The sequence below is a fragment of the Humulus lupulus genome, chromosome 3, assembly GCF_963169125.1.
Source record: "Humulus lupulus chromosome 3, drHumLupu1.1, whole genome shotgun sequence".
Lineage (NCBI taxonomy): Eukaryota > Viridiplantae > Streptophyta > Magnoliopsida > Rosales > Cannabaceae > Humulus > Humulus lupulus.
Window position 1 is genome coordinate 274,322,467 of NC_084795.1, and position 14,058 is coordinate 274,336,524.

Here is a 14,058-nt window from a genome sequence, read left to right on the forward strand (position 1 = left end):
AAGATTGACATCATAGCCTGCAGTAGAGATGCTCTAAGAAGAAAAAAGAGTATTTTTTTTTAATTGATATAATTGCAAGAATAAGATGATACATTGTAAAAAAATAATTAATAATTTCTAATTTCACTCGTCATTGTAAAATTAAAAATTTACTATCTATAATGTGCCATACTTTATTAATTGATTTAGCCCATTATTAAACTATAGATAGATTACTCTAAGTTGAGTTAAACTTAGGAAAAATAGTTATACATTTGATCTAACAACAATCAATAAAAATATTTGAGATTTTATATATTTTTCAATTATACCCTTATTTTACATAACTTATGCCACAACTAAAATATTTATGTAAATATATAAATGGCCACTGGAATGATACCCTAGCCCTATGCTCAAGAACCAAATTGAAGATTTGTTTAGTCTATTATTGTTTTAACTTTGTGAACACTAATCTATATCACCATCACCACTAGAATTTTTAGTGAAGATGATGCACTCTACAAAAGATTGTTAATGAAAACCAGAGGACAAGATTTACATAAACACAGATTAAAGATGATTAGTAGCCACTAATTATGCTTAGTAGGATGGTACATGTAGTGAACACAAAGAAAAGAGGCTGCAAAACTAACACTACCAAACATTAAGGAAATTCCATAGCTGATGCAAGCCATGTACCCAAAGAAGAATGAGATTTGCAAAACACCAGACCAATCTGATTTCACATAGTAGTAGAATATGCAATAGCAGTAAACATACAATCCAACTGATCCACCACGAAAAATCGACCTGAAACAGAAAGAAAAAAAAATTAGTTACTTATTCTCATTCCCATTCATCCTAAGCAGTAAACTTAAGTGGGCCATTATTGAACTTGTAAAAAGAAAGCACCAATATCAGATCAGCATCATGGCATAACTACTAGTACAAATAGAATATAGGCAAGTGACATCTTCTCAAGTTCTCAGTCAGTTTTCATTAGAAGATCTCAAATCTCAAAAACATCATCATCAATTATAATGCTGAAAATTTTAATTAAGTACTTGATTTTCAACAGTGGAGTTGGCAAGTTTCATGCTTCTATGCAGCTATTGTTGATGGTGTGAAACCATGAATACATAAGCTTTGCTGAAATATCTTAACACCTAGTGAACTTGAGAACCTTTGATAATAAAAGAGAAATCACTTCTTCTTTTTTTTGTACTGGTTTACTATTTTAACTCCATTTAAACTAAAAATCACACCAAATATGCAACAAGTGTAGAGAATAGTTAGTACAAGTGCATGCACAAATGCTACTGCTGAGTCCACAAATGTGTAGTTCATAAATGAAATCATACAAGTATGTTGTTGTTTGTGTGTGCCAAACATTTTTATAACTATGAAATCAGAAAACAGATTTCAGAAATAAGAAAATCAAGCTTCAACTCCTGATTGGTATTCCTTGTCAATTGAAAACAAGTTCATACTACAAATTACAATGACAAAAACTATCCCACTGCAGCCAAAATGTACGAAAAGTTAAAAGGATAAACGCATACCTCCACCACCATTTGTGATCTTCAGCAAGAAGCTGGCGACATGTGAGACAAGCATTCACTAAAGCAATGAAAACAAGAACAAGAATGAAGGTGATAAACAGCATCTTGTATGAGATGTGAGTTCCATGACCCCACACACTACTGATTGCAAAGAAAAGCTCAAAGTACATGACCGAGAAAGGCAAAGCCCCAGCCAGCGCTATCTGAGGCACTGCGTGCCTATACCATGGAAGTGGTGGAATTTCTCGAGGTGCATTCATGGTTTGTAAAGGAGCTAGCAACTTAACCTTTTTACTCGGACAAATCGCTTGCAACTCAACCTTGTTGCTCTTTCCAATCATCCCACCAAGTAGAAGCAATGGGAATGAAATTAGTGTCCAAAGGAGAGCTAATTCGATGATTGTGCCAAAGGGTAGTGCTGATGCAGTTGCCTTGTAAGCTGTGGCTATAACATTAAGAAGGCAGAATGTGAAAAGCAAAGGTCCAGAAAAAAGGCATTCTGTAAGAAGTAGATTCCTCAACTGTCATGAAAAAATTGGATGAAGTTAAATCATAAGGTCATGGTTGCATAATAAGCACATTAGTGAAAAAGCAAAGTTGTGTAAAGAGAGAACAATATCAGAACATACCCAATTTGTTCCTCCAAGATGACAATAAAAGGAAGCTGATGTGTAACCAGCAATAGTAGAAGTGCTTGTGTAAATGACAAATAGTGCAGTCGATAGGCGACCGCGGTTGTGTGGATAAAATACACCAGATAGCCCCAGTGCCAGAATGAGTATGGTACTAAAAATGCATTCAAAGAAAATTGGAAGATATTGTTATGACCTCATTTAAGACATTTGATCATAACATTAAAATTAACGAGTCTTTATGTTAGATACTTACAGGGTCAGCAATTGTGTACCAGAACCAAGAGCTGCAGCAAGCAAGGACTTTTGACAAGGGGTTCTAACGACATCATCTTGGATGCATTTCCAACCTCTTTCTTCTTGGTTAGAGACTGATTCTTCGTCGTGCGAACCCCTTTAGAATCATCATTCGAAAAATACATTGGAAAAAGAAAAAAGAAACAATTATGATAGATAGTTAATCAAAGAACATTTGGAAGCATGCTTACTTACTCTGCAAATTCTTTCTTGGAGACACGAATGTACAATTTCACAACACCACCAATCAAGATAAGAAATATACCACATGAGTCCATTAATGAAAACCAATGATATTCCATGTGTTTCGATACAAATAATGAAGAATCTGAGTACTCTTCCATTCTTTTCTCTAATGGAAAGTACACATCTTCCCATTCCACAGAGTAAAGAAACTCCACATATGTCTCCTTGTCTTCAGTCAGGTCAACCCCTGCATCGGGGTATGGTAGAGCATCTATCTTGACTATGTGATCTTCATAGAAAAAAACTTGAAAATGAATGTGATTGTGAAGTAAATATCTGTAATCATTAGTAGCCCCTTGTTTGTCAACTTTGCCTATGAATAGCAACAATGGCAACTCATCATGGTACAGTTGAAGGTAGTAATCTCTTCCTATTGCTGTTCGAAATTGAGAAACTTGTTCCTCGGTCAAATTTTTCGAACATGCCACTGTGAAATTTTTCTCTACTAGAAACTCAAGCCCATATGGTGCGTTGATGAGATGATCTCCATTTAACATCTCACCAAAAGTTTGCTTCTTTTCCTTGAAATAATCTGTCATTAGGATAGAGATACAGAGAATTTTTTTTTTATATATATATATATAAAAAGGTTATAGAAAACATATTAGAGGAAAAGAAAAAACTTAAGTTTAAGATGAAAATACCTGGTTTACAGAATGGAAGATCAAAATAGTGGTATGTTTCACTGAAAATAGAATGAAAAAAGAAAAGGCAAAATGCATAATCCATTAGTCAATCCAAAGTGAAATCCTTATGCATCTCAGCTCACAAATGACTTTCAAAAGCTCAATAATTAGCATTTGAATTAGTATGAAATTTGTACAAGAAAATTTATTCCTAGTGATCAAGTCATGTATCTATGTCCCAAAAAAAAAATAATACAAATTATACAATAAAACTAGAAAAATGCTGCACGTATATTGATCATAATACCAACTCAAAATTAGTTAACTAAAAACTTGAACACATTCACAAATGAAATCACAATGCAGAAGGGCATTGGTAGTTATAAGTTAAATTTCTAAAAGTAAAGACAGAGATGAATGAACAGTAAAATCACCTGGGATTTTGAAAGGGCCCCATTTTACTGACATATAAAGGAACAGAGTCTCCAGCTTTGTAGCTTCCGTAGTTAATATCAGAATCAGATCTCACTTGGCTACCACCACAAGCACAACCCATAATTAGAGCACAAAATATAATAAGAAGGAATTCCAAAAGTGTCTCCATTGTTTTGTTTTTTTCAGATGAAGACTCTTCTCTCTTCCTCGCTGAAGCTCAAATGATATAGAGTGAAGCGTGAAGATATATAGCCAAAAGGTTTTCCACGTTGGGGTTTCAGATTCAGTCAATCAAATATAAATGAGGAGAAGAAGAAGAAGAAGATATAGCCAAAATATGTCCCACGTTGGGATTCAGATTCAGTCAGTCGTTGACTTTTGAGGAGGAGGAGGTTTCATATTCTACTACGTCCACTTGACCACTTGCTTTGTTTTGCTTTCGTTAAATTATAAACTTTCGAGTGTCGTCATGTGGTCGTTGGTTAGTTCACCAAGTCAAACTGTCAAAGGGTCGGACGTTTTGGCCGGTTCCTTTGGAGATTTGCAGAGCCGTTTGGCAATATCATTGTCTTGAGTATGTTGTGGTAGACAATAATAATAATAATAATAATTGTTTGTGTCAAAATCGTCCGGCCAAATTTTTTTCTCAAATTTAGTTAAATTATAAAGTCAATGCATTATATTTTGTTGATGAAAATGATTGAATCATACATAAGAATGTGTTCTTCCTTTGAATGGAACAAAAATGGTGTACTTACAAAAGACACTCTAAAACTTAAGTCATGACAATACTTTCTCACTCAATTCTCAATTTATTCAAATTTTAACTGAATTAATGTCCAAGGTTCCAAATTTGGTCTCTCTTCTATTATCTATAGAAAAATGATATGACGAAGAATAAGATTAGAAAAGCTTCCGGCTATACTAACTTTCTTCTCCATTTCCTTTATCCTCCACATAATGAGCTCAAATGCTCAACACTTTCCTTATGCTCAACATGCGGTTACCACCTATGAGCCCAAACCTTACCAATCTCTTTTCTCCACCCAATTCAATCATTTTGAGCTTGACGCTGATCAATCTACTCATTTATTCTGGGTTCAATACCCATCAAACTTATCCAATTACTTTGAGCTCAGAACTCACCATTCTTTGCTCAATCATTATGAGTCAGAGCTCATCAATCTTAATTCAATCATTTTGAGCTCAGAACTCATCAATCTCAATTCAATTTTTCTGAGCTCAGATCTCATCAATCTTAATTCAATCGTTCTGAGTTCAGATTTCATCAATCTTAATTCAATCATTCTGAGCCCATAATTCATCAATCTCAATTCAATTATTTTGAGCTCAAAATTTATCAATCTATTTAATCATTTTGAGCTCAAAGCTCGTCGACCTTAGTTTAATCATTCTAAGCTTAGAGTTCATCGATGTTAATTCAATTACTTTGAGCTCATAGCTCACCAACTACACTTTCATTCTCTTAACAAGATGCTTCTCCAATTTTCTCTTTTTCTTATCCCAATGTAATGCCACACCATCTAAGAGAAATTACTCTCATACAATAATAATACTTGGTTGTACCAATTATTGTTATAATTTTCCTAAAATAATAATTATTGTTGTGATTTATTATTTTTATTAATTATGTGTATGTTCGCATACTTTTATAATGAGTATTGCTATTGGCACATTAAGGTGTCTGACAACATATGAAGTGACACCCTATGATTGGTTAGTGATACATCATAATACTTATTATATTTCAATGTGTGAGACTCGATATTAAATTACATTAATAGCGATATGTAACATTTTTGTTGTGTTAATAGTGCCCCTTAGCAATTCTCTTTTATAATGGAAGAGAATTGAAAAACATTTGTTTATATGAGTTCAAGATTCATTCTCTTCAATTTTAATTTTTTTAAAAAAAGGAAAATTTGTAACAATAAAAGGGCAATGTTTTGTGTTTTGAGTTATGAGATTCTCATCTATCATGTATGTTGAGTACCACACATTCATATAAATATATATATACTAGATACAAGCAACATACAATATGCACGTTTGCTTAATTTTATTTATAGAATATATTAATTATTTTTATTAAATTTATATTAATATCATATAAATTTTAAATCAATATCCTATTTTAATTAAATAATTTATTTATTTTTGTTTAAGTTTGTGTTTGTTCTATTTTCTGAATTGGGAGTGACAAAAATTTAAGTTTTTTGCTAGTTTTTTTTTTAAAAGTAATTTGTTGCTAATTCACAATAGATTATATTATATGTTTAATATGATATTATTCTAATAAGTGAGTTTTATTTAAGTTATAAAACGTATGATTTTATTACTTTTAAATAATTATCATTGTAAAATATATAAAAAAATATCATATTTTAATTTGTTTATGATAACTCTACAAAATAGAGTTATTTTACCACTTTTTATGTGCTAATTGTTGCTTAATTCTTGAGTTTTTAATTGATTTATTAAGTTTTTAAGTAATTTTGAATTTATTAGGTTTATTTTAATTTTATAGATTTTTGTGTGTTTTTATAGTTATTTTGTTGTAAAATGTTGTAGTTAATTATTTGAATTATTATTGTTTAGTTTGAGGTGAAAAAATGTTGTATTCTTGAATTTAAATGTTAAATATAAATTAAGTTATAATTAATATTTTTAAAGAATTAACTTGATTTATTTTATAGTGGAAATATTTTATTATAATTTAGTTTATGTTTATTTTGTTATGGAATTTTGTGTATTTTTACTATTGAAAAGTAAGAAAAATGAAGGAGAATAAATGGCATTTTCAAAGAACAAAGTGGCATTTTCCTTCAGCAAGGCCCACGAAAACAGCCCAGATTTTGGTCTCACTCCACCAGCCACTTCACTCCACTCCACTTCATCAAGTCATCACTTCCTTCAGCATCTCACGCTTGAAGCCTCCACGCCAGCTCTTCATCAACAAAGCAGCTCCTTCAGCACCAATTCACATTCAGCTAGTGCTCCAAGTGCCAGCCGTGGGCCTGCCTCTTCCACCAAGGCCCAATAGCAATACAAAGCTTCCCCAGGCCCAAATTCCACCATCAGCCATAAGCTATTTGGCCCAATTCAGCCATTCAACCAGCTGCCAAATAGCTACCAAAATGCCAAAAATCATGTTTTTCATTCCCAATATTTTTCACTCAAATATCAATTCACTCTTCCCTATTTTTCTTACCTAAATAAACATTCCTAATTCATTTTTTTACCCTAGCTTTTCACTAATATTTTACCCAACCAAACATTTAATCTTTCCAATACTCTTACACTTACTCTATTTATCCTACCACTTCCCAACACAATTAAATTAATCAATTTATTTATTTTAATTTGATTAATTTAATCTCCATATTTTGCCTATAAATAGAGTCTTGTAAGACCATTTGGGGGGCTCTTCTTCTTCATCTATCTTTTCAACCTCTTCTACACTCCATATTTCTCTCTTCTTTTCACTATTTTCTATCTACCATTTTCATCTTTTGAAGAGCATGTCAAGTATGTTATTTTGTAATTTTTATCTAGTTATGAGCTTCTAATCTTTTTCAAAGGTTATTAAGATGATGATGAAGCAAAATGTAATTAGATAGTATTTTTTATTGTATGTTGATTTCCCATTTGTGTAATATTGTTTATGGATTTTTCTATCAAAGATATGCATTTTTCATCTATTATTGAGTGTTAAAGCATATTACACTTAGTTCTTCATTATGCAAAAATATGATATTCTTTTATTAAATGTTTTTCATTAAATTGTTCACATCTAATTCTTAGACCATAAGTATCATATTTTGCCTAAACATAATCTCTTTGATTTTTTGTAGTTTCATTAGGTTGTAACACAACTAATGCTTAGAAATTATATCTTATATTAGTGAAGAAAAATCCTACCTTTTTGAAAGAGTAACTTGTGCTTGAATAGAAAATATATTTTGAAAAAATATATAGTGTGATTTATTTCAACTATATTAAAACTTGGGAATCAATATACTTATAAATACTATTGAACTTGCATTTTGTGGATTCTAAAATCTTAATAATCTTATTTTATATATCTCATTTGAAAACAATTTTTCTATTTAATCTTAAATCTTTTTATTACTTGTCTTTTATTTTTCTAAAACAAAATCTCATCAAATATTTGGAACTAGGTTAGAATATTATTGCTTTGTTTGAAATAGTTTATTTTGATGTTAGTCAACTCCCATGGGTTCGACCTCGTACTTACATGAACATTATATTCTGAAACGATTCGTGAACTTGCGAGTTTAAATATTAAAACATCCCGTTTTGGGTCCAACAGTTTATTATTTATTATTTTTAAATAATTATCATTGTAAAATATCTCAAAAAATATATTATTTTAATTTGTTTAATTATTTATTATTTTAAAATAATTATCATTATAAAATATTTCAAAAATATGCGATTATAGTTTTTTTAATTATTTATTTTATTTTATTTAAGTTTAAGTGTTTACAAACTATCGTTAAATATAAGAATATTCAGTTAAATATAAAAATATTCCATTAAAAAAATAAAATACGTTAAAACAAAAAATTTCGTTACTTACACACTTATATAGAAGAGATATATAATTTATTAAATGATTAGGAGACTCACAGCAACACAAGTCTTTTAGTAGCAATGCTTGTTATTTGGTGGAATGAATTAAGAGGTTCTTCCATATCTTTTCACATTTTGTTTGAAATAAAAACCTTAAACCTTTCCCGACAAAAAGAAAAACCCTTAAACCTTTGAAAAAGAAATAGTAATCTTCTCCATTCCACGAAAGCTTCTTCTCTATTATTCTTTTCATTACAAATTTTCTTTATTGTTTCATGCTATTCAAAAGTCTCAAATATTTATATAAACAAAATTCAATACGTGAAGTAGCAGACAAATACAGAATTCATTTTAACTTGTATTCAAAGATTTTAAGGATTTGTTTAGATGTTAGATTTTATGAAAGAGAAGTTTTGTAAGAAAAAAAGAAGAGTTGGAAAAAATGGAAAGAAACTATTCTTAAAATTTATAAGAGACAATTTTGAATTTTTTTTATATTTTTTTCTAAATTTTATAACATTACACCGCATTTATATTTTTTTTTAAAAAGAGAGAGAGATATTTCGCAATTTTTTGTTTGAATCAAACAATAGAAAATGAAGTTTTTGGGAATTTAGTTTCTCTTCCTCCTAAAATCTAAGATCCAAACAAAAGATAAATATAATTGGGTAAATAGGAAATTCCCCCCTAAGACTTTTATAGAGTTTTGCCCCTGAATTTTTTTTTTGGCAAAAATAATCCCTTAATTATAATAACTATTATAAATGTGTTTTTTATATTGTATTTAGTTCATTTTTTTTTTAATAATTTGCTTATGTAACATTGATATTGAGCTAATGTGTCAAGATTCGACAGTCCTAACAAATAAGTACATACATAATGATATAATGGACCGTCACTGAGCTTCTACTAAACACTTTTCCTCTCCTACTCTTTCTCTCATCTCATAGTTAGAGCATCAGCCCTAAAGCCATGGATACTATCGAAGGTTGGGACGAAGAAATGGTGGTTGGGTGATACAAGCTAAAATGAGAAAAGTTGTTTGGTCAATAGCTGATCGTAGAAACACCTTCCTTGTACTTGAGTTTTCATAATGATCTTCAAGACCATCTCTACGAGACTAATATATTTTGGTCAAGATGACACTGGAAAACCATATTTTCTATGTATATATGTGCCTAAATTATTCTTTTTGGTAATGATCTCAAAGACTATTCTCCATTAGAATGGATATATTATGCTCTCCAACTTCTATTTTATTATATAAAAAAAAAGTTGTCTTAATTTGAGCTAGTTATATATATATAAGAATAACATTTAAAATATAACCAGTTATACGTTTTTTTAAATTTCATATTAAGAAAGTATACATTTAATAATGTTAAATATATATAATGAGAAAATCAAATATTTATTTTATATTTTAAATATGTGATAGTTAATAGAGAATTTTTTATTATTATTGTTATTAGAGTTGATACACTTTTGGGTGGCTTTCGGTGTTTAAAAATCTTTTTGTACCAACAACATTATTCAGTTATAACATATAATTAGAATAGAGTTTATTTTTTTTTTTACCATGTATTTTGTCTCATTATCTGTTTGAACTTTGTATTTTGATAAATTATTTTTTAGACTCTATGTTTTATAAATAATTTAAATAGAACCTTAAATTCGATTTTGGTCAATGTTTTCTCAACTAAAATCATAAATAATTTACAAAACTAACAATTCAGAACAAAAATAAAATCATTCAGCTTAAAAACTGTATTGTTATATTCAATTTTCTCTTCATCAAAATTAAGTTTAGGATTTTATTTTAACAATTTTATAAAATATAAAATCTAAAAAATAATTTTTCAAAAAACATAGAATCTAAACAAATAGAATAAAACATAATAAAACATAGGGTAGAAAAGACAATATATCCATTATAATATAATTAGTTATTCAATTCATCTTTTTTCACACCATGGAACTCTACCCGTCTCTCTATCTCTGTCTTTTTCACGCATTAGTATAAGACAAAAAAGAAAAGTAACGAGACATGATGTAATTTCGGTGAGATATAAAAAGTAAAGAGTAGTAATCAGAGGCAAGAGTGTGGTGGAGCAATACTAGCCTATGGGTTGACTGCCAAGTGGTCATTGTGCATGCAACCAATTATTAATTTCATAAAATAATGGGGACTTGCTTTTTTTTTTTTTTTAAATAGCCAAATTAAACTTGAATTATTTTATTCTGCCAAAACATTTCTTCTTCTTAATATCTTTTTATTATGTATAGGGAAATTTGATTTTTGATGCATACAATGGGGTTGTAGGTAAAAAATACCATATCATCGTATAAATATTATTTTGGTCCTATTATTTACCTTACTTCTCAAAATACCCATGTCATTTTTTCCACACTCTTTCTCAATTCTTTCTCGGTCTCTCTCTATTCTTTATCTCACTCTCGGTCCCGAAGCCAAAAAATCATCCAAACCCACATTTTGAACCGTCGGAACCCAACAGAATCGAAGAAGGAGAAGCATTCATTGTCAGAGAAGGAAATCCGTCGAAATCCACAAGCCTGTGATCGGGGAAGGCACCGAAGAAGCACCTAGAGGATCGGAGTAGGCGAAGGTGAGGGATTTTCTTTTTAATCTGCAATGTCTAATTTTGTTCTTGATTTTTGTTCATATGATAGGTCGGGGCTAGGAAATATAGAGATCTGGGTTTTTTTCAAAAAATTTGACCCACCTCGATAGGCCTCGATAACAATCGACAGACCTCGATTAGCCTTGATAGAGATAAAAAACAGTGGAGGGTTAGAGTACCTCGATATGCCTCGATAGACCTCAATAGTATCTGTTAGGTTCTGGTTTTGATTGTGGTATATTCTGATTTTTCCTGTGCCTCGATAGAATTATGTATATTCTGATTTTGCATGTGCCTCGATAGGCCTCGACTGTAGTGGTCAACATCAATATTGTTTGAGACCTCGATAGGCCTCAACAAGCCTCGATAGGCCTACAAGGGTTTTCTCAACGGGGCCGCTGACAATCATATCTCTAATGTGATCAGGGATTACCCATTTTCCTCGTTCCCAACAGGGTAAATAATTTCCTTATAAGTGTCACTCAATGCTTCAATTCTATAGTAAGGGGAACACAATGAGTAAATGCTTATGCTTTTTTTTTCTGGTTGCAGCAAAAGCATGGACACACGGTATTCTAATGGTTTGGAACATGCAACAAGAGCATGATTTTGTGGCCAAGTTCACCTCACCATCACCATTACCATCGACCACAAGAAATTCATGATGACCAAGGACTTGGACATCTAGGAAAATTGATTTCTCACATATTTTCTTCAAATCTTTTTCCATCTCAAGTGATAACACAGTTGCTGCCTTTGCAGCTCTTTCACATCTATCGGCAAACGCAATTGGAAACAACTGGTTGTTTGTATCCAACGCAACAACACAGAGCATGTGGCCACCATACTTGTTCTTCAAGAATGTGTCGTCCACACAAATGACAGGACGACAGTACTGGAATCCACGCCTAGAAACACCGAGGGAAAAGAAGCAATACAAGAAACGACTATCTTCTACTACAAAATCAGTAATTGTACCTGGGTTCTTATGCTCCAACTGACACATGTATCCAGGTAACTTGGAGTATGATTCCTTAGGTGTGCCTCTAACATACATAAGAGCATTTTTTTTGCATCTCCATGCCTTCTCATAGCTCATTTCGACCCCAAAATGCTGCTTCATGTTCTATCTTATGTTGTTTTCCATGTACCGAGTACCATCAGTAGCAAATTTCCTCTTGATTAGGTGGCCAACAACCCACGGTGATGCTTGACGGTGGTCCTTATCTCAAAATTCTTGTGAGAAAATGTGTACTTCGTTGTATATAGTAATCTCGAACATTTTAGATCGCATTTTTTTTCTTTCCCCTTAATCTCCAACCACAATCATGATCCTTGCAGGTACTGTACCACACATCAGTACCAGATTTATTCACCATAAACTCAAAATTATTCTTCATCACAAATATGACTGCTTTGGTTTTCAATTCAAGCTTCTTGTGAAAGAACTTGCCAAGGTGCAATTCTCCTGAAGTTTTGTCGGTTGAGGAATGATGTTGATGTGAGGCCTCTATATCCTCTTTGGTGAACATAGGAGCACTCCATGTTCTATGATCTTCACCTAAGTCTAATGGAGAACTCCATCTAAAACTATCATCAGTTCTACTTGGACTTGGACGACTACTGCTGGTCCTAGGTGTTTGCCGATCTTCTATTATGCGATCCTCAACTACTAGAACATCTAAACTTTGCATTGACAAATCTGCCCTAATATCTGGCCCACCAACATCTGTTGTATCAGCAACAGGATCATAACCATAGGGATTGTACTCTGCTGTGTCATGAAAATATGGCAGATATCTAACGGGGATATCATCATGGACTATAACGTCTGAATTTGTCTCGGGAAAAAATGTCCCAGAGTTCCTTTAAAACCATGATATGGGGGAGAAATGTTATCTTCAAATCAAACTTCTTTATTAATGCTGGGAAAGGCCGATGCATTTCTTATACCTCCCTTCTTAACCAATGTTACACATAGAGGAATCAACTTCTCTACAAATTTCGATGCTAACCCAATGAATGCACGCACATGCCTATGATTTTTTATAACGGTAGGTTTGATGGATTATGAGAGGCATGTGTACGGGACCTCAAGTTTCAAGTCATACATACATTTATCTATTTCAAGCTCATCATACAGAATATCAAACAGTTGTTCATACGTCACACCCTCCTCCAAAGGCAGAACTTGATTTTCAGCATCCCTGAAAATACAATCCCTATTTTCCAATTCCAAAACACCATTGAATGCGACAAATATGGAAACATTCGAATCTGTATCAAAAAAACAAAAAAAAAAAGATCAAAAATTAAAATTATAACATGAAACAGCAAAAAATCGATTCTATTGAGATATGTCGAGGCCTATCGAGTACAATTGGGGCAAACAATCCAATGTAATTCTTGTGACCAATCGAGGTCTATCGAGGATAGTCGAGACACATCAAGGCAGACTTCCCAAAAAAAATCTTATGAACCCATCGAGGCATATCGAGGCACATACTATATATATTAAGTTATATGCCTCTATCGAGGTCCATCGAGGATCATCGAGGTAGCCAATGGACATAAACGTATGAGGGTTTTATCAAGGTCCATCAAGGACCATCGAGCCTCATCGAGGTGTTAAAATTCTAACACTATTGAGGCACGTCGAGGTCCATCGAGGTCTATCGAGTTTCATCAAAAATCATCAAGGCAGACGAAAAACCCAGAAAAAAAACCCTTGGATGGAATGAAAATCCATTTGGACAGTGAAAAATTACAATAAAACATTAAGGCATGAACAGATCTGTTCGAAATAGCACAAGCAATGTAGATAAATAAGTTTCCTCACTACATATAACAAATGTATACTTACCCATACGATTTTTGCCCCTAGACCCGAAAGAGAATCTAAAATGAAGTTTCTTGGCTTGAAATGATTCACAATTTGCTCCTAGATCCGATATCCAAATTAGCTCAAAAATTAGTATAGGTTGAGATAATGGTGATTGCCTTTGTGTATGAGAGCTTA

The 14,058-nt window shown here is 31.9% G+C and overlaps 1 protein-coding gene across 1 annotated transcript; it reads right to left on the reverse strand.

Moving 5' to 3' along the window:
* Window positions 1-388: 388 nt before the first annotated feature.
* On the reverse strand, window positions 389-4,015 carry LOC133825724 (transmembrane 9 superfamily member 2-like). Its single transcript, XM_062258630.1, has 7 exons — window positions 3,780-4,015; window positions 3,364-3,404; window positions 2,669-3,251; window positions 2,433-2,570; window positions 2,174-2,330; window positions 1,545-2,065; window positions 389-792 (listed from the first exon to the last, which is right to left on the reverse strand). The coding sequence occupies exons 1-7, from the start codon at window positions 3,947-3,949 to the stop codon at window positions 573-575; spliced, it is 1,830 nt and encodes a 609-aa protein (XP_062114614.1). The 5' UTR covers window positions 3,950-4,015; the 3' UTR covers window positions 389-572.
* Between the last annotated feature and the right edge of the window lie 10,043 nt (window positions 4,016-14,058).

What these genes read in the sequence shown, in the direction of transcription:
- LOC133825724 (XM_062258630.1), bottom strand. Translation starts at nt 3,949, where the DNA reads ATGGAGACACTTTTGGAATTCCTTCTTATTATATTTTGTGCTCTAATT. An exon ending in TCCAAGAAAGAATTTGCAGA is followed by an intron (nt 2,571 to 2,668) that starts GTAAGTAAGCAT and finishes ATGATTCTAAAG; the next exon opens with GGGTTCGCACGACGAAGAAT. An exon ending in ATCTTGGAGGAACAAATTGG is followed by an intron (nt 2,066 to 2,173) that starts GTATGTTCTGAT and finishes TTTTCATGACAG; the next exon opens with TTGAGGAATCTACTTCTTAC.